Here is a 20,464-nt window from a genome sequence, read left to right as displayed (position 1 = left end):
AACGGTCCACCAAACCCCCAAAAATTAATAAAAATAATTAAAAAATATATATATATAAACACTAAACCCTGAAAATATAACCCCTGATAAAATATACAACAACCGCAAGTCTAGTTTTAGTTGTATTCCCTTCTAGGGGCCAGGGGCGCCCGCATAAAATTTTTCAGGGGGGACAATATAAATACATAGGCGGGGCAAAACAAACCCCTCACTTTTCTCTTTACTATTTGATTTAAAAATGCCAACTTTAGTTCAGATTTAGAGGTGACGCATTAATCACAGATCACGTAGATTCGGACATAAGCTATGTACATTCCTTGATATGTTGGCATTGGGTGGTGGGCTTTAAACAGCTAAAGGGTAAAATACGTGAAAATTTTGCACAGAACGACTTACATTGCTATTTTTTTTTGGCAAGAGGGGGCACTTGCCTTTTTGCGGCCACGCCCTTAAGAGTGGCTTAAAATGGTAGCAAAAATGTTTCAACAAATGTCAACCATGTCATTTTACGATTTTTTTTGCACTTTTCCGTAGAAAGCAATATATCATTTTTCATGAAAAGGGCACTTTTGCTCCCCCCCGCGCCCCCCCTCTCCGGCGTCCCTGGCAGCAGGAGGAGTCCAACTTTTTTTGCGCGAAAATATATTGTTTTTGCAATATTGCAGTCGTATTGTGTGTCGTTACATCTTTTAAAACACGATAAAGCAATGTTTAATATTTGCGCTTGACATTTTTTGCGGCCTACATCTTACAATCTTAAACTGTGGAGTCAATGCTTTCGCAAGACGTTTGTCAAAATCAGCTCGATAAGATCATGTGTCGAGCACGCGCAATTTGTTGTGTGCCCAATGCGAAACAGTTTAGCCAAATCCAACCAAATAAATTTTCGCAACAATACCCTTGACTATTTTTATATTGTCTCAGTGATATTTAATTGTAAAATGTCGAAATGCTTTTCTTTAGGGGGGGCGCAAGGCATGAGAAAATTATCAGAAAGGGGGGGGGGTATTTTAATCCCGGTCATTCGCTTTTCTGATTGCCATTTGCCTCTGAACTCTGCAATTGTTTATTACTTATAGGCAGTTTTATCTACTTTACTTTTAACCACATTCTGACGTTTTCCACATGTATGCTGTTTGTATGAAAAAAACTAAGGATGTCAATTTTTACAAAATAAAACATTTCTGCAAATTTAGGGAAAATATTTAATGATTTTATTGCTGTTATTGCGAACAGCTTATACACTAAAAATCTTGTAAAAACTAAATAGAAAACCGGCCCGACAGAATATGAAAATTTTGATTTTACGCAATGCCAACTAAGATTAGTACATGGCATCAGGGCTGCGGAGTCCAACGTGCACATAAGCAGTAGCAAGTTCGAAACGGATAAGGCCACACACTGTAAATCCAACTATTTATTGTGTGAGAAATAAGTAATATGACCTCTTCTTTGAGTGTATTGTTGTATATCCAGCCTATTTTAGTTATATAAATTGGGTGGAAAATAGGCTGTACAGTCGAACTCGGCAAATTGATCGAAGTCAGACTACAGTTTATTCCTTTGACAGGAGTCGGACGGCTGTTTTTAACCGACTCCGCAGCCATGCATGGCGTTAGTGCAATATAAGTTTAAGAATTTTTTAGTTCTCTGGTAGTGCTGCCCGTGAACACAAAACTAATCATAAAAAGTAGAATATTTATAGATCAGGGAGGTCAGAGTAGAACATTTAAATATAGGGGAGTCACTTTGCCAACTCCTTCGCTACGCTTTTAAGTGGCAACATCCAATCCTGGATGTATGTTAAAAATATGGCCCTAATTATAACAGAATAGAAATTGATCGAAATTTTACAACTAGAAATGTTCACTGGAATATTTGAGTATCTCTCGACAGCTGTTACACAAAGACAACGAAGAATAACACAATAACAAAGCACGTAGCACTAGTATTATTAAAAAGATTGACAATTAACAGGAATGTGTAACTTGATATCATACATATTCCTAACTAAATTTTGTAGATAAGATTCAGTGATGTCATATGCTTCATTCCACGAATTGCATATGTCAGCATGTTCTTTGACAAAGGTCAACGATCTTTTAAACGTACGCATAACTGCGTACGCACATTCTAGATTACGTTTGAGAACTATCGTTGACATAAATCTGTAATTTAAAAAAGTCGTTAAACAAATAAGAGTACAAGTTAATTTAGCAGTCATCAATGTAGCGGCATATAAAAATGAATAGCTAGCACCATATCAGGTAACTTATCATCGTACAGGGAAGTTCACAACAATCTAAAACTACGTCATATTTGTCTTGGCATATTTTTTACAAAACTGCTTACTGCTTTAGGTCATCGATATCCTCTTGAACTGGGGCGGAATTCGAGCTTTCTTCAATCCATCGTTTTACCATACTACAGGAATCGCCAGACTTTAATGAAGCAAGAAAGGTTGGACCAAAGTTAGACCTGTTAACTGTGCAGTCTTGTTCCGGCAATTGTGGAAGCTGAAAAAACAATAACAATTTTAAATGTTTATACCAATGTAAAGCTCATTGATAAATATACAGTGTATTTTCTTTGACGAAATTTTTATCAATTTTGAACATCAGTTGTTAAAGTCTTCGTCCGGGAACATTTTTTATTAAATGTAACGACGTTTCGATAACCTACACAGGAAATCTTCATCAGTGCAATGATTTTGCAACTGGGAAAAAATATATATAAAGGAAATGAAATAAACGCTGTTTTACCGATATACACAGCAGAACATTTCGCACAGGGTATATAGTACACTACCCCTTTCGTATCGAATATATTGACAGTCTATTTGGGTCGCGAAAGAAGCCTACCCAGGGTATGGTATGGGTTTATAGCTACTGACATTCCAAAATCCCGTAACGTTCGCTGAATAACCTCCAAAAGATTTAAAATGTAGGGTTTTACAACTTACAAGAAATGTAGGGGTTTTACCACCAACATATTGCGGCGAAGGGCTGCATGCACTCGCGTCATTTCGTTGGTAAGGTCTGCCGGATAGCTTGTAAGGCGTCTTGCTCGGTTTGTTAAGGCATGCACAGCCGCACGTTGGTGACCAAGTGGGTGATGTGATGCAAAGCGCAATACTCTATCCGTGTTGGTCGGTTTACCTACACTTGTGTTTTCACCAAGAACCTTTTACTGTTTGTCTGGTATAACTTATATATTTTGGAGCATAATGGTTGGAGGTGTAGTAAGACGTAATAAGAATATCTTATAACTTATATATTGTTTTTGAGTAAGCCAATCAGCTCGATGACTCGCGACAAATTTTCTCCTGCTCATTTTAGTTTTTTGTAACGCGCCAACATGACAAATTAGGCAAATATATAACATAAAACACATACAAGAAAAAAGAAATACTCGTAATAGTAATTCGAGCACTTCGTTGTTGGTACGTAGCTCCATTAAAAGTATTTTTGGCACTTTATTGGTCGTATGTATAGCTCAAATAAAACTAATTGGACCACTCTTTTGCTCATTCCTAGCTCGAATAAAACTAATTTGGGCACTTCGGTTAAAATGTCTCCAGAAAAATGGGGGACCGCAAAAGATATTTATCTTGCATGCAACCTCTTTACAAACTGTGGTAATTCTCTAGCAACTTGTAACCAAAGACAAAGGGCGACCACGCTTAAAATAATCAAGAATCGAGTTCCGAAAAGACCTAAATAATTACAATGCAATAGATTAATTTTTTTCCAATTTGGTTCACATTTTTTACTTTATAAATTAAATTCCTGTACTTTGGCTAACACAAAGCATATATTTCGCTTTCGTCATAAACTGTCGAAATCACATTAACAATGAATTAGGAGTGAACATTTACGAGGTAATGAGACCACCCTATATTCACTTTCAACCCACGACTTGAAAAAGGTTGTCGACGGTTATCTTAAGCCCCTTTGATTTAAAGCTTAATCAAAAGAATTGTTTAGTTTTTGGTATATCCGGTCGACTTTGTTCAGGCAATGATCCATAGTCGAGGGGAGATATAAAAGTATAGATACAAAATGTGAGGTACGTAGCTGCAAGTTTAAAATTGAGATTGGTCACGTATAGTGTCGTCATTAAATGGGTTTAGCCAACTTACATAAAACTAGAGTAGACGAAGTATTGCCCAGGTTTAAAAGGGTATTTACCAGTTTAATGTTATATGTTGCCTTAAACTTAAAATAATAAAAATAACTATGCCCTTGGGATTTAAAGTCATTATCGTTACAATCAGTGTTCCCTCTAAGAAAATTTTCTTCTGCGCAAATACTTTTTGTAGTGCGCAAGAATATTTTAAGGCTGCGTTGGCACGGGCCCGCGGCAGATCAATGTTTTTTGTATTGGGGCGAGGCGTGAAATTTTTAAGATGACGACACGAAGCGTGACGTCATGAAACATATATTTTCAAGAAACTTGCACGTGCAACTGGAATCGAGTTAAATACGTTCAAGCATATGGCAACAAAGCGGTCGCGCGAAAAAATATCCTATTATTTGAGTTAAATTGACAAAACGTCCAATTTAGTAAGATAGCATATGTGATGCCGTTATCCACCCGATCCGTTAGAAATCAGTGCATTTCTAAGCAAAAAGGTCTACGACCATCAGGGCATCCAATGGCAGAAAAGTCTAGACTTTTAGACCTTGAGGTCCTGGCAATGCACTGATTTGGACCTTTAGGTAAACTCCCGGCGTAGATAAATTGAAAATATTCATTAAAAGTTCAGAAAAGATAACAAAAAGTATGAGATAGGATTAATAACACTTGACCCACCTAAACCCTAGCGCTAACCCGAATCCTAACCCAAATAATGTGCGTTATTTTAATAATTCTTTAAATGCTGGGGAAAAAAGTCCATACTCGGATGGGCATAAGATGGTTTCTCGTCCATTGTATTTAAGATTATTACGTCACAAATTGAGGTATTGGGGCCTGAAGCGTTATAATTATTAAATTATCGCACATTATTTGGGTTAGGGTGCTGGTTAGCGTTTGGGTTTGGTTGGGTCAAGTATTGTTAAACTTAATCTTCTTATGCACATTTCTTAATGCAAATTAGTGCATTGTCCACGACCTCAAAGTCTAAAAGTCGGACTTTTTGATCCTTTGAATGCACTGATTGTCGTAGACCTTTTTGCTTAGAACTGCACTGATTTCTAACGGATGGGGTGCGTTATCACACAATCAAGAATCGCGAACTATTAGCTAATTTACATTTATCAAAATGATTTTGTCAATTTGTTAGGGCCATTATTGACCTAACAGCTGTATCTGCACAGAAATCGTGTAAAAACTGCAATTGTGTTTAAAATTTACGTCCTAAAAATGCATTTCGGTTTCATGATCCCGAATTATTGTCAAACACTCCACTGGTGTCTTCGGCACTTTTCTAAACTCATTATTTTCTTTAAGCTAGATTTTCCTGATTAGACATTTAATTCTACGTGAGATAAAAAACATACACAACATGGATGATGAAAACTGATTAGACAAAGTAATTTATTGCGTCGCAATCTTCAATCCAGATTTTATTTGTTTTCTTGCTTTTGGCTATACAAACATTAACGAAAAAATGGCCGAAGCTCAAACTGTTGTGGCAAAAAGTGAAGATATTTTAGTTTTAATTTGACAATGATGTAAGTGCGCAAAAGCAAATTTTACTGCGCAATTTGTCTGGTGTGGCTGCGCATTTGCGCACTGGCGCATCTTAGAGGGAACACTGGTTACAATAAACGCGATTATTTTCGTAGTTAAACAAAATGTAAAAAGCCATTAAGCTAAACATCTTTGATAGAGTGCTAAACAATGCAAAAACATTGTTAAAAATGCCTAATAGTTTGGTTTCTATCAAATGTTGCACTTGGCGCTACACCAGTCGGTAAGTAGTCCTTATGATATGAATAAGTGATATTTTTTGCATTTCGCAGTAAACGGCATGAAGTCTACTTTGTAAAACAGCATACAGCTGGTCGTCTCTATGCTAAATGCCGCTGATGGTGTCTGAAATCGGTTAACTTGATATATCTTCACTATGAGAGGAACACCTTACACTAGGGAAACGGTCTGTGCGGAAGGTAATTTAATCAACTGTCGTTTAATTCTAAACAAATACTTAATCCCGTTGCCAAATAGTTCTCGAGAATTTTAAAAGAGAGGCGCTCACGCAAACAGTCTCTAACGCATGAACTTGTCTCTTGTTTCATCGATGGAATCAGCAGCAATACAAACAACTCTTTGATGTAGGAAACATAATTTGGAGCAAGCAAGGTCGCTCGATATGATTTGCTACAAATAATTTTCTCATGCTCCTATAAGGTTTTGAAAAAGCCTAACATCATTGAAATGTGGTGGCTAAAAAGGGCATAATTGAATTATTTCCTATTTCAAATACCAAATATGCCTGATAAGTGTGTTGAATGTTGCATCACCAGCTTGAAGTAGCGACCCAAAATTGGTTGGCCGTTGTTGGTTGAGTCGCCAATGAAGTAGTTTACATGGTTAGCTCTATTTATCAGAAAAACAGTTGTAAGGAAACCAGTTCTCGAACTTTTTGTTGCTGCTGGACTAGAAGATATTCGTGCTTGTACCACCAATAGATAATAAGTTAGAAAACTGTTTATTTTGGTGACGTTGCTCTTGTGGCTAACGCTAAACTCTTAATAATTTAAAAAAAACACAACTTTTTAATTAATGAGTCCGTCCTAACTACAAATTTGTCAAAAATTCATGTTAGAGACATAAAAAATCAAGAAAGAATCACGCCGAGATATAATTGCAACTTACTGTACTGAAATGTAAAGCTTTTCTTTGAGCAACAATATCTTGTTTGACTTCACGACGAACGTCTACAGGAAGAGCACTTAAAAAGCTTGACATGAAGTCCTTAAATAAAATAAAAAATAATTATAATAATAAAAATGCATTGTATGCAGCTATTAAAAATTGCAGTAATAATAAATGTAGCCTACGTTAAACAGTATGAAAATTGGTATAGTATATATAAGAAAATACCTTTTTTTTACAAAACTCTTTGGAAGAATAATCACTTTCTACCCCACTGAACTTTGTATGAATTGGCCCTTTTCTTTAAATATATTTATAACATGTCATTTGGGTCAATGGAGATTTATAACATTTGCCACAAACCTCGTTGGGATGAACTTTTTAATAGTTTCTTTTTTTAGATCGGCGTCCAATGTGGACTTTAAGTGAAACATTTGAATTCCAACACCTCTTAAATTACACGGCTTTACCTGTAAAAAAAAACAATAACAAAAAAGACAATTTATTACTATTACTATTACATGATGAAATAACCAGCGTTGGCGTTGTTCCGGCGATATAAATGGATTACGGCTGCAAAAAAGCGTGATCATTTGCGAAATACACGTTAATTTTGCGTTGTTCAACTAATATATGTAACTGCAATATGACACAATGATCACAATGTTCGTGTAAATTTGCTAGCATCGTGTTATTGTCCATGATTCTAAATAACACATAAGGCAAATAACACCTAAACAAAAAGTAATGTCACGAGCGTTACATCACCGTCAGAGGGCTAAATAATGTAATTTTTTTTATCGGTAAACATATATATAAAAGAGAAAGCCTGGCACTACGTTGAATATGTTTTCCTGCATTGTAAAATACGGCGGTATAACAACTTTAAAATATGCAGTTAAAAAACACACCATAAAACAAAAATCGAGTTTAAATACATTCAGTTAATTTCAGTCGAGGCGAAAAACAAATCACGCGTAGAAAAAAAATGTGCTTTTATCTCATTTAAATTGACAAACATTTCAACACCTATAAGTGAAACCACAATGGAATACATTTGATGACCTTAGTTTTGAAACATACTTAAGTCACATAATACAACTCATAAAGCGATATAGCCGTTTGGAATAATAGTCGGCAATCATGATAAAATAAATTCAACAGGGTTACAGGCTAAGGCAGCCGTGGTGTGTTTACTGCAAATGCACAGTACCACTTTTGTGTATTTAACGCCCCATAGATTGAGAAAATAACACAATAATGCTCACGAGGGAGCGGTATCGCTAACGTTGGGAAACACTGGTATAGATTATCGTAATTATCTGCGCGACCAGTAGCCTATACTATTTGTAAAAATGCCTTTTTGACGCTGTGTGTTTCCAAATAACACCATAGCATTACGACCAACGACATAATTAAGTCAAATGTAATAAATACGACATTATTCCTATATTTAGGCGTTACTCCGAACTGTGTTTTATTCCGACGTTAAAGTTGTGACCAGGGCTGGGGAGCCACCGTAAAATAGCATTAGCTCCGGCTCCAGCTCCGGAGCCATCAGGCAATTATTAAATGGCTCCGGCTCCAGCTCCGGAGTCGTAAAACTCAATCCTTTGGCTCCGGCTCCAGCTCCGGAGCCATCAAACACACACCCAATGACTCCGGCTCCAGCTTCGGTGCCACCAGTCACTTATTCAATGGCAAGTTTTAAAAATTGCTTTTGGCTAAATAACGTTGGAGATGGAACAAAATATAATTTCTTAGCTTTAGCACCACAAATTGTAAAATGGCTTTAGCTCCACAAAAATAATAAAAATGGCTCCGGCTCCGGCTCCAGCTCCACAAAAATAATAAAAATGGCTCCGGCTCCGGCTCCAGCTCCACAAAAAAAAATAACAATGGCTCCGGCTCCGGCTCTGGCACAAAAGAAAATGCTTAGCTCCGGGCTCCGGGCTCCAGCTCCGGCTCCGGCTCCCCAGCCCTGGTTGTGACTGAGGGTTTTTCGAGGCCTCACGCTTGAGATGTGATAATACTTGGTCTGTCTCAGTTTTGCTGTGCGAAACATGCCTCCGACCGGCGGACAAACTAAGTCAAATATGATAAGAGATTGATCTTTACCTTCAATTCGATTAGTTTTTATTCGTAAAGTATAGGTGTTCGGTTGGTGGAGAAGTAATAAAAATAATTCACGCTTTAAAGGCAAAAAAACTAAACGCAAAAATATTCATGTCAACATGAATATTATTGGGTTAAACTAGGGGTGAGTAATTTTTGACAGCAGGACAAACGAGAAACAGAAAAGTCTTGGCGGGCCGTGTCAAAAAAGGGGATCTCGAATACACATAACACAACGTGTGATTCATTTTAAAAGAATATTTAAATAGTCTTGTTTTGACAAGCTGGTAAGACTTGGAACAGGTGAAGATGCCTTACAAGAGCAATGTATTCAATAAAATATTCTAAAATCAATAAAAATTGTTAAGGCTTATTTTTGCCCAAAAAAGTTTTATTAAAAATTATCCGCGGGCCGGATTATATTTGCTTGCCCGCGGGACTTAGTTTGTCAAATCCTTCGTTCAATAAAGGCGACGGTCCCGGTATGGCTGGAGTCGTGAGTTCGAACCTCACCGTAGGCAAGTTGTTTTTCTAGCCTGTCTTGATTGCGTCATTGGTCAACCGATTCGGTTAGTCCAGTGGTTCTCTAACTTTAAAAACAAATACGCAACGGTCCTCTAGTAATTTTTTGAATTGCTAACGGCCCCTTAAAAATATACACAAAATAACACGTTGTTTTTAATAGTATCAAATGGGACGGGTACACTTGCAGTCTTAGATAGGTTTGTTGATACCGTATTTAGCATTGTAACGCTAACGAAAACACTTTATTTGAGTGAAGTACTCACAATAAGTTTTAAAACAGTGACCGTACAGCCCATAGCCCATCGTGCCAGCGAAGCAAGCTGTAAAACGTAATTCTCATTACACCCGATCCGTTAGAAATCAGTGCATTTCTAAGCAAAAAGGTCTACGACAATCAGGGCATCCAATGGCAGAAAAGTCTAGACTTTTAGACCTCGAGGTCCTGGCAATGCACTGATTTGGACCTTTAGGCAAACTCCCGGCGTAGATAAATTAAAAATATTCATTAAAAGTTCAGAAAAGATAACAAAAAGTATGAGATAGGATTAATAACACTTGACCCACCTAAACCCTAACGCTAACCCGAATCCTAACCCAAATAATGTGCGTTATTTTAATATTTCTTTAAATGCTGGGGAAAAAAGTCCAAACTCGGATGGGCATAAGATGGTTTCTCGTCCATTGTATTTAAGATTATTACGTCACAAATTGAGGTATTGGGGCCTGAAGCGTTATAATTATTAAATTATCGCACATTATTGGGTTAGGGCGCAAGTATTGTTAAACTTAATCTTCTTATGCACATTTGTTAATGCAAATTAGTGCATTGTCCAAGACCTCAAAGTCTAAAAGTCGGACTTTTTGATCCTTTGGATGCACTGATTGTCGTAGACCTTTTTGCTTAGAACTGCACTGATTTCTGACGGATGGGGTGCTTATTAGCACAACGCAACACTATGACGTCACAATGCACAATTCAACTGAAAGCATGCGAACACGCTAGAATTAAGTTAGCGTAATGTGACGTTGCGCGTGGAGGTCGAGCCTGAGTTTGGCTTTCTTTTTCTTACAATTAGGTCTATGTATGGCATAGTTATTAATATTTTTTTTTTTTTTTTTTCTTAAGCTTGGTTTGGAAAAGTAAGTTGCCTGAAAACTTTATTGCACAAAAAACGTTTTTCTTCAGGACCGTCGTGTTGATTTTTTAGTAGGTGCTTAGCAGTCCCAGAAAATTGTCTCGCGGACCCCAAAAGGACCACGAACCCCAGTTTAAGAACCACTGGGTTAGTCTATTGAAGGGGTCCGGTATATAAAATTGCATACGCACAATATCGCGATTTATTTTTATCCCAGTAACATCTGACCGAAATACGCCTAGGCTTAGGCCCTAAATCTTCATTTACCAACTATCAGAAAAAAATCAGTTATACATTGATTACCCTTTCCAACGATACACTTGATGTGACTGATATGGGAAACAAGGGATATTAATCGGTCGCGATAATTTTTAAATACCCATAGCATGCCCAATTCAAGTTAGGATAGAAGGAAATTTGAACATGTCACTTTTGGCCTAGTTTTACTATATTCTAACAAATTTATCTTTATATCCACAACTTGAAATCATTTCCAATAAAATCGACCGAAAATAGTTGTTGGTATTTCAATTTGGAATTTTTGTCTTAAATTACAAGATTTGTAAATTGTGACATTACCCTGAAAATAATTTAAATTTTGTAAATAAACAAATAGTTTTGTCAATAAACAACTACATGTAAAACATAAACAGAAATATTGAATACCGATACCTTTAACATGGAAAGTAGTTGGATTGCAGCATCTCCAATAATTTTACTATTGTTCGTTGCTTCAAGGTTTTGACACTTAGATACAGTATTACACATGCCATGACCACCAAACTTAACAGATTCATTGGGCGCATCTGGATGGCGGATCATAACCTTGAGTCTCATCTTTGTGGCTAACATTTCTGTCTCAGTTAGTCGTTTACTGACCTAAAAAAGGTAAGTTGCATAAAACTGGCATAATAAATTTGCTATGTATAAACTTAATGAAGGCAAAATCAGAAGATTAGGAACATACCTAAATTTGTATAATTTTACGTTATTCCAGCATTTTTTAAAAGCTTCTGAGAAATATTCCAATAATAGATAAATTTCCTCAGTCCTAAAAAATGCTTTTAAATGGACATATTTTGCAAAATTTAAGTTTGGTTATTAGTTAATTCTAACTTCAATGAAGAGCATAAACATGTATTGTACATAGAACATATCTATTATTGCCAACATGTCAAATTTGCCAAATTTTGTCGAGCAAACTCGACTACACTGTACATGCAACCAAATATTGTTTTCTGGTGCTTTTGTTAACTGTAAATGATATATAGACAGAACATTTCAAGTAACATTCCCTATTTAACATATTATAATAAATTTTCCGTTTGTCACACTTTACATTCTTTCAAAACAAACAGCCTCTTAACTCGATAAAGCTTTTTCTTGTGTTGTTTTTATCTCTTTAAGCCTACAATAGTTTTTTCTTAAATGAGGGCCTTGGGTTCGGTAGTGTTGACAAGGGCGATTTACATTTTACTAAATACAATGGCCATGTTAATTATGTAACTTTTCAAGCTAAAGAAAAAGATTATGCTATTTTAAAGATACTTCACTTAAGTGGAGTGTAGCCAACTGGTGCTCTTAATATCAAGCCAGGTGGTTGATAAATTTGATGCAGTTAGCGGCATTTGTAATTTTACAAAATGTTGAGCGACAAGTAGTATGTAGGTTGGAACAATAACAAAATATTTAAAAAATTATGGGATAGGCATGTTCAAAGCAGGGAGTTGAACTGTTCCGGTTTAGGTTCGGATTCAATCATTTTTTGAAAGCCGGTTCAGTTCCGGTTTCTGTTTTCAGCAATTTAAAAGTTCCTGTTCAACTCCGGTTCGATCATTGTTATTTTAAAACAGTTCATAAAGTTACGGTTCGGATATGTGGGTCAATAGAGACTAATGTTTAAATTGTAAGTCATTTCATCTAAGTTACGTGACGTTTTAAAAAAACAGCAACTCATTATTGATATATCTAAAAAAATAAAAAATCAATGCTTTTTTAATCAATATTCAAGTTTTTTCATAAAATTTTGAACATGGCCTAATTTGACTCAGTAAAATACAAGTTGTGATGTCATGCTGGAGTGAACCGCTTAACCGCTTTTTTGAAAGGGTCGGTTAAGGTTCATGTTCTTTCCAATTATTCGGTTCAGTTTCGGTCCGGCAAGCTTGGCCTTCATGAAAGCAAGCTCTTTTTTCTGTTTTTTATTTTTATTTTGGGATTTTAGCTCTTTTTTTTTTTTTTGTAGGTGTGATCAAACACATACGCAGATGGTACTTCTCTCCCACGTAATTAAAAAAAAGTCTCGCACATTGCTAGTGAACCTTAATTGACGTCCTGCAAGAAATCATTTACATAACCTAATCCACAAAGAGTATTTTAGGCAGACCCCTAGTCCTGTGTGTAGTTTTATCCAATTCCAAAAAATCTTGGGTTTATTTCATCATTATGCTACGTGTATAATAACTTTACAGACTGCCTAACAAAGCTTTGTACCGTGGAATGTGAACACTTTTTTTGTACACAAAACCATAAAAATATAGGAAGTCCTGAAGCTGCAACCTAAGTTACTAATACATATAGTGTTATACCAATTCTGTTTAGGAGGTTGTGTACTTTAACTATGAGGCCTAAAAGGATATTTTTATGATGAACTTACTTCTGTTGCAAGATTCTTGAGAAATGTGTTCGTTTCTTCAGTGGTTGTTAGTCTAATGCCATAGTTAATGTCAACGGATACCGACTTTCTATCTTTTGCCAAACATACCTGTGATATTACGTTATTTGTTATTTACATATCCAACCATTTTTTTTCCAAAAACAGCAACCTAGCCAAAAAATTAGTTCCTTTTTTTAGTTAATGTTATGTAATTTAGGATATCTAGTGAACAATCCCAGATAGGAAAGAAAAAACAACATTTACAACATTCAATGAAACAAGCACACATATATGTGTGTGTTAACAACTGAGATCTAGCCTTAAAAAAAGCTGCTTTTTGACCAAGATTAAGGTTAATGTATAATTGGGTTTACTAATTATACAGAAGCCATAATAGTTGGTCAAAAAGCAGCTTTTTTTTAAGGCTAGATCTCAGTTTTTAACACACACATATATGTGTGCATGTTTCATTGAATAAATAATATGGTACTGTGGACCCCCTTCAATATGAAGTTGCTTGTACTAACAGATTTAGCAAGCATTGACGTATGGTTGTTTCTCGACTCGCTCCTCTCTGAGCCTGTGTAGCTCAGTTGGTAGAGCGACGGTCCCGGCTTGACCGGAGGTCGTGAGTTCGAACCTCACTGCAGGCTAGTTGTTTTTCTAGCTTGCCCTGCTTGCATCATAGATCAACAGATTGGTGAGCATGCAACGGCTTTCGGTGTACACTTACAACATCTCAGGGTTGGGATTTTGCACTCACCCGCTAAAATGATAGTGCAATTCTCTTTAAAACATATGCTAGGAGAGATGTTTAGAGTTTAGCCGTATACATGAAAAAAATTACTTTGTTTTAAATATGTTTGTAATGATTATGAATCTAGAAGTCGATTACATAATTAGTTTATGTAGGCTACGGTTAATTTAGTTGAATTGTTTCTAATAAATCAAGAATTTTTCTGATAAAAACAATAGATAATGTCTATAATATGCATCGTTGCAAGTGACTTTATTTGTCCACCAGACAATAAATTGTTTTTTCAATAATTTAACCTTTTTCATTTTTCTGTGGATAAAAATAGTTCTTCAATGGCCGATCTTGATTGTTTAGCTGAATATTGAAAGTGTATAACTTTCTACCATTTGTAATTGGTTTGTCTGTACAAGCGTGTAATATTAGGGCTATACCTGACTTTTAGTCTCAGGGCATTTGTAATAATTTCATGAAAATTTGGACCATTTGAATAACAACTACCCACTAGCCTGGATCGAAATCCCAACCTTGAATTCACATTTTTTATACATAACAGTGAATGTATAGGCAAACCTCAGTAGTAATTGCAGCAATGGCTTACTTTATTTCTGGGACAACACAGTAACTACATATGTATTGTTTACCATGTAAAGAAGGGATGCACAACACGCTGACCGCAAAACAAACTACAGTGGCTTGCGAAAATGCTTTAGGTTTAGGCCAGCGATACGATACTCTAATGAGCAGTTTTATGTCGCAATTAAAATAACATAAAAAATTCCTTAGTTGAATTTTCATTTCTTTATCTACAAATCTACAGAGAATACAAGAACTAATTAGGTGACTATAAAATTTGTATTTCTTAACATTTGTGGGTTAGTATTATTTTCCTAACTGTGGTTAGCGATTTATCCTCATTAATCAGTAGTGATTAATAAATAACTGGAAAAAGAAATTTATATTGGTAGCACTTAAAGTGCATTAGGTTAATAAGTGTTGCATTTCGCCAGTGTTTAAATCAGCCGGACGGTGTATTTAAAATAGTCTTAGGACAGCAAGCCTGCAATATGGTTGTGTCTTTGTTGAGGACAGCAATCCTGCCTTAGGGTTGCCAAAAAAAAACACTGGTCAACAGCAAATTTTAAACGGATATGTGATAGATTAATTCTTAATGTGTTTTCGTCGCTGATTCTGAAAATGCCCTTCTTTTTCACATAAGGTTTTTAAAATATTCGTATTTTATTTTTTTCGATGTTTTGCTGTATTATTAATATAGGCACATTGCGCACCGTGACCTTATCCAACTATAATGTGACTCACGCACCATTCTATCTGTTTTTTGCTGATATTTCAAAAAAACAGAATGGGAAAGATCTTTTATTAACGTTTTTTATAATTAAGTAGTTAATTTCCAGATGTAAAATCACTTCCTGAGCTGAGTATAAATGTTGTTTAAACAAGTTCTCGTAGCACTACAGCAGATCAAAAACAAAACGAATAAATGTTCGGTATTTCCAGATTTTAATCAGTAATGTTGTTGCTTATCCTTTTTAAATTTTTGTGACCAAAGACAAGCAATAAATCACTTCAAAAGTTGGAAAATTGGACTTAAGCTGTTAAATTTAGCAAGAAGACCTGTACCACACAATGCCTCAATGCGAGTTTCACTTCCTTCTCATGGAAGTCTTGAATCGTTCGTGATAAGGTTTAGGATGTTGGTGAATGGAGTTAATAAGAACAAAACATAATTTCAAAACCAATTATGTTTTCCAGACAGATTTAAACAGCCTTTCTATAGATGCATGACTCGCATGTTTTTTTAAATGAAAGTCATAACTGCTAGTATTAGGATTAAAACACACTTGCTTGACATTGATGTAGTAATAATACAACGGAAATAAAATTTAGACAACCTACAGTAGATGGTCCTTTTTGGTACAACAGCAGTGCTACCAACTGCATCACTAAGAGACTATAAGCCTATAAGGAACTGTAAGTAACTAATGTCATAGGCGTTACACCTTTAAAAATTATTTTGCTATAGTAATAGAAAAGTTGGGTTCTAAGTAGGGATGTTCAAAGTAGAATATCGAATCCAATTCTGTCGTTTATTTCGGGTAATGGGAACCGATATAATTTAATGTTTTACCGCCGATTGTTGCGCCTAATTGAAACGCGTGTGGTAAGTTGGCCTGTCGCTACGGCGACCAATTTATAGTGCTTGCTTTAAATGTAACCTGGTAGTGCAGTGTCAGCGTTTTTTCGGGCGACCAATTACCGCGTCTCGCGATAACGTTCGTCTAATAATTAAGTGTCAATCAAGCATTATTGGGCGAGCGACTAACGTGTAATGTCTGGTGTGGAGTTCGCAATTGCCCTAAATGCGTTAAGTGCAAAAGTAATATTACGTTGTAAAACGTGCTGGCCGTCTACAAAATACGCTATAGGGTTACTTAAGGTCAACTTTAGGCCAATATTCAGCGAGGTTATGCAGTTATGCACAGCGTAATTGTCAAGAATTCGTTATGTCAATAGTAACTTTGTATTCTTTGCAGTACATTATTTGACTGCATAACAGATCATGTTAGTCAAAATAGAAGCACTAAAACTCAACAATGCTTTAAAAACAGGACCGAATTGCTTAAGACTTCTGTGTGCAGTGTTTCATTGTACTCACTATTGGCAAAAATGTAAGTTTTGGCAACAACCAGTTGACATAATACAGTTTACACAACTGCTTCAAATGACAGTTGTTAAGAATGTTAAACATATGGGAGATTTTTTTATTATAATGTACACATGTTAGCAAATTGTTTAGGCGATTTATTGCTGTGATTGTAGACCCTGTCCTGTGGGGTAGATTAAGATTAATCCCTTCCCCAAACAAAACCAAGGTTAGATAATTTAATAAAAATATACTAGGATTCGCTATTCTGGATTCTTTATTCTAGATTCGAAACCTATTATTCTAGAATACCTTTGGATTCTACTTTGAACATCCCTAGTTCTAAGTTTAGCATTCCTCTACAAAAAGTTTTTAGTACTAAGTAAGCTAAGCAAAACAATAGGAATCTTAATGGAACAAAATATTAGTAAAATTCCAAAGGATGCACAATGTAAAAAGGTGGAATTATGCGCTTGGCTGGCATTTAGTGACTGTGTGCTAACTTTTTAAAAATGCAAATTTCATTATTTTTTGGTCGGTGCTTGATGATCATTTATATAGGTGAATAGTTGAAAATTCCATCATAGAAGTACTATTGTGGTGAATCAAGTTATGTGTGTAAAATAATTATTTGTCAGACATTTTTAAGACCATGTATCACAGCTGTGCGTTCTTTTAAAGCGCTTTTTTGGAAAATTTGAAATTGACGTTATCTTAAAAATGTCGTGTGCTGGAGAGAAAAACTAAAGGTATATTTGGAATCAGCTTGAAAAGTACATCTAACATGAAATACTCAATCTCGTTTAGAAAAAAAAGTGAAAATTTGTTGACCAGTGTAATTAATACAGGAAAAACTTGAACATAATAATACACAAAGTAAAAGCAAGTATATATTACCTTTCTCTGATCAATACCACGGCAAAGATGATACAATTTTAGACCAATCTTGTTGCCAAACTTTTTTTTTAAAATCTGTTCTGATATTTTCTGCAAATCACCACAGGTGAAAACCTCAATATCAGACAGGTTGGAAGCTAAAAATTCTATAGTAAGTAAAATGTTTTACATCCTTATCAAATAAATGTGAGGCGATTACTTGTTGCTCGGCCGACACCAGGTAATATTTTTATTGACTGATCTGTAAGAAACAATTCAGCTTCATCAAGTAGAATCATGTGTTGACCATTTGGTTTACCAATCTTTGTTGCAATTCGTGCAAGAACAATGTTGTTTCCTATACCTATGAAAAATATTTAATATTTACAAAAATTATTTTTTAACTGCTTGTGTATTTTTACCATGCTGACAAACTTTTAACATTAATAAACGTCTAGAACAAGCAAGTTCATCATGTGACTGTAAACATAAAATAAAATAGTATGCTTGTGGAATAGTTTCTAAGGGTCTTTACAGTTTACAGTAGGTAGGTACGGTTTTATGTGTTGTTTAATATTAAAAACACAATCAACCACTAGTTATTATCTCCTTATATACAGATGCTGCAGCAGCTTTACAATATGATCCTTGTGGTGTGCCAACATGTAAGCTGGAGTCAAAATGTGCCCTAAGACTTAAAAAGGCTCTATCGTTTTAATAGTTATTTTATGTCACAGGGCTATAATGCAAAGGGAAACTTTCAAAAAGTTATATGAGAAACATACAACAAACCCTAAAAAAAATTTTGGTTTAAGAATACAAACATTCTTGCAACAGCCTTGTTAAAAAGTTACAAAATCATCTTACCAGCAGTTGCAGTGCATCCTGTAACTTTTTCTATTTTAGAACGAATATGTGCAGCAATTTGATATGGGGATAGTCTGCTTTCTTCAACAAGACTAGAAACATCAATTAAAGCCTCATCACAGCTAACAGCTTCCACTATGTGAGTGTATGAGCAGAGGATAGTATATAGCTGTTTGGAAACCCGTTTGTATGCATCAAAATCATAGGGAATTGCACTGAAAAATTTAGCGATGCATCAAAACAGTTTTTATAGAAGCTAGATAAATCTAAAGTGTGCAGTTTACTTTTGGGCCCAAATAAATCTGTACCTCTCCAAATTACTCTTGTAATTCTTTACTTGTTTTAAATATTACGATAAGGATGTTAGGCAATATTTTTTTAGCATAGGAACAACAATAGGTTAAGCAGAACATGAGTTTTACAAAGGTTGGACTTTCAAATTGCACATAAAATAAGCTTGAAATTAAATGTCAAAGCCAAATAGGTTGAGCAAATGAACATCATCTTAAAGAGGACATTTTCATTACTCTTAGAAATCTATTCAAACATTATCAACACTGCTATACCTGTTCAACACCTGAAAGGTGCTAATTCTTGCATTCCCAACCCAAATGAACTATAAATGTTCCATTTATTATAAGCGTTGTTTAATTTTAGTCACAATAACTGATGATGATACAAGTGCATACTGAAACGTCTTCTTTAACACGTTCACTGCGATACGACCCACCAGTGGGTGATGCGTCAAATTTAGCTACATTGATGCGACCCACCGGTGGGTCGTACAAAAAAATTACTGTGTTTTCGAGGGTTTATAATTTGGTACTCATGAAGTTAAACTTTAAAACTTAATATATTCGGCTTTTTTCAAAATTTATGTTTATTATGTTAAATGGGTTTATTGGTTCAAAATTATGAGCGGGTCCTATTTTTTTTTCGGTATAAAATAGTTATTTGAAGCTCTCTACGCCTACCTAGCGACAGTAATATCAAGCAATATATCTCCCTTTTGTGATGTTTGTCAATATGCTATTGATGTAAACCAAATCGCTAGTAAACCCTAAAAACAATATTGCAAATCCCTTGTCTGTTTTTTAGGGGTGAGCAACCCAACACTCCGGTGGTTTTATGGCGAATTAATACAAAAAGTTAATTTATTAGAATACTGTTGGTTGTACTTGTTAGAATTTAGATAAAAATTGATCAAGAAGGTTATATATTTTTGTGGTTTGGGCCCAAGGGTTGGGGGTGCAATTTTTTGGAGGGGGTTTGAAAAAAATAAATTTTAAAAATATTCAAAACCGTAAAACAAGTAAACCAAAGTGTAATATATAATATTAAAAATATTAACCTGGTAAATAACCCCATATATAACAACCCAATTATTGATCCACCCATGAAAATAAGGCCCTGAAAAATACCCGCTGACAAAATATACGACAACCACAACCCTATAAAATGATGCAGGATTCATTTTGCAACAATTAAAATAAAAATTACTCACAATATATTACCTACGATCTATCACACAAGCAAATATTATTCTATAAGTTGCTTACAATTATGTGACCAACCGGTGGGTCAAATCGCACTGGTTACAATATAGTTTGTGTTTAATGCGATTTGACCCACCGGTGTCTAAACGATCAAACTGTCTGAAAGAACTCCCTAAAGCGAAGAAAACATGTTGACGAAATTTGGCGGGAAAGCTCTGGCGGCAGGTAGTGGTACAGGAAGTAAAAGTTAATCGCAACACAAGAAAACAACGAAAATTTGGAATCGCAGCAAACGTGTTAAGATGATGTTTACTCCAGCTATTTAGCTTAGACATTTAGATATAACTAAAGTAGGTTAATTTCTTGTCAAATCAACCAAAAATGTTTAAAATTTTAATCTGTATAAAATATTTTTTTTATTTAGTTTTTAGAACTGTTTAAATAAGTACAGTTACCTTGTTTTTTTTCTAATTGATATTAATTGACCAAGGTTATTTCATGTCAATTCACCAGAAAAATTGAAAAATGTAACCCACCATTTTAGATTTT

General features: G+C 35.2%; 1 protein-coding gene across 2 annotated transcripts in view; it reads right to left on the bottom strand.

Moving 5' to 3' along the window:
- Positions 1-607: 607 nt before the first annotated feature.
- Positions 608-20,464, bottom strand: part of LOC146133007 (translesion synthesis protein REV1-like) — a 76,222-nt gene continuing 56,365 nt past the window's right edge. The window contains exons 8-17 of one of the 2 annotated variants that reach the window (XM_083397924.1): positions 18,420-18,634; positions 17,773-17,916; positions 17,574-17,710; positions 13,258-13,365; positions 11,274-11,480; positions 7,189-7,295; positions 7,054-7,126; positions 6,826-6,924; positions 2,353-2,516; positions 608-2,168 (exon numbers count right to left, since the gene is read on the bottom strand). In XM_083397924.1, the coding sequence (XP_083254050.1) occupies positions 1,955-2,168; positions 2,353-2,516; positions 6,826-6,924; positions 7,054-7,126; positions 7,189-7,295; positions 11,274-11,480; positions 13,258-13,365; positions 17,574-17,710; positions 17,773-17,916; positions 18,420-18,634 (1,468 nt within the window). In that variant the 3' untranslated portion in view covers positions 608-1,954. Of the gene's footprint in view, positions 2,169-2,217; positions 2,517-6,825; positions 6,925-7,053; positions 7,127-7,188; positions 7,296-11,273; positions 11,481-13,257; positions 13,366-17,573; positions 17,711-17,772; positions 17,917-18,419; positions 18,635-20,464 lie in introns of those variants that run through there. The other variant, XM_083397925.1, reaches the window with a different exon arrangement.

The sequence above is a fragment of the Ascidiella aspersa genome, chromosome 9 (assembly GCF_963924565.1).
Source record: "Ascidiella aspersa chromosome 9, kaAscAspe10.2, whole genome shotgun sequence".
Lineage (NCBI taxonomy): Eukaryota > Metazoa > Chordata > Ascidiacea > Phlebobranchia > Ascidiidae > Ascidiella > Ascidiella aspersa.
This window is presented reverse-complemented; position numbering and strand designations above follow the sequence as displayed.